This window comes from Camelina sativa, unplaced genomic scaffold (assembly GCF_000633955.1).
Source record: "Camelina sativa cultivar DH55 unplaced genomic scaffold, Cs unpScaffold14622, whole genome shotgun sequence".
In the NCBI taxonomy this organism is placed as follows: Eukaryota; Viridiplantae; Streptophyta; class Magnoliopsida; order Brassicales; family Brassicaceae; genus Camelina; species Camelina sativa.
The window spans coordinates 1-327 of record NW_010935650.1 but is presented as its reverse complement, the minus strand read 5'-3'; the positions used below and the strand labels follow the sequence as shown (position 1 = coordinate 327).

Here is a 327-nt window from a genome sequence, read left to right as displayed (position 1 = left end):
GACGTTGTTTCCACCGTTAATAGCTGTGAAATCCTCCGGAGTTGTTTGCTCCGCCGCGTTGATGAACGAGAGATACGTTCTTGATTACCTCGGAGATTCTTCTGAGATCGTGCGTTGTTTTGGTGAAGGGAAGACGGTGGAGAACGGTGAAGAGGTTTACAATCTGTTTCTTGAGTATGCCTCTGGTGGTAACCTTGCTGATCGGATCAAAAACTCCGGTGAAGGTTTGCCGGAGTTTGAAGTGAGGAGGTTCACGAGATCGATTGTTAAAGGGTTGTGTCATATCCACAAGAATGGTTTCTCTCATTGTGATTTAAAGCTTGAGAA

The 327-nt window shown here is 45.6% G+C and overlaps 1 protein-coding gene across 1 annotated transcript; it reads left to right on the top strand.

Annotated features, from left to right (window-relative positions):
* Window positions 1-7: 7 nt before the first annotated feature.
* Window positions 8-322, top strand: LOC109132042 (serine/threonine-protein kinase grp-like; the record flags this gene model as incomplete). Its single annotated transcript, XM_019243180.1, has 1 exon — window positions 8-322. A coding segment is annotated over one exon (315 nt), but the record flags the coding sequence as incomplete, so codon positions are not given.
* Between the last annotated feature and the right edge of the window lie 5 nt (window positions 323-327).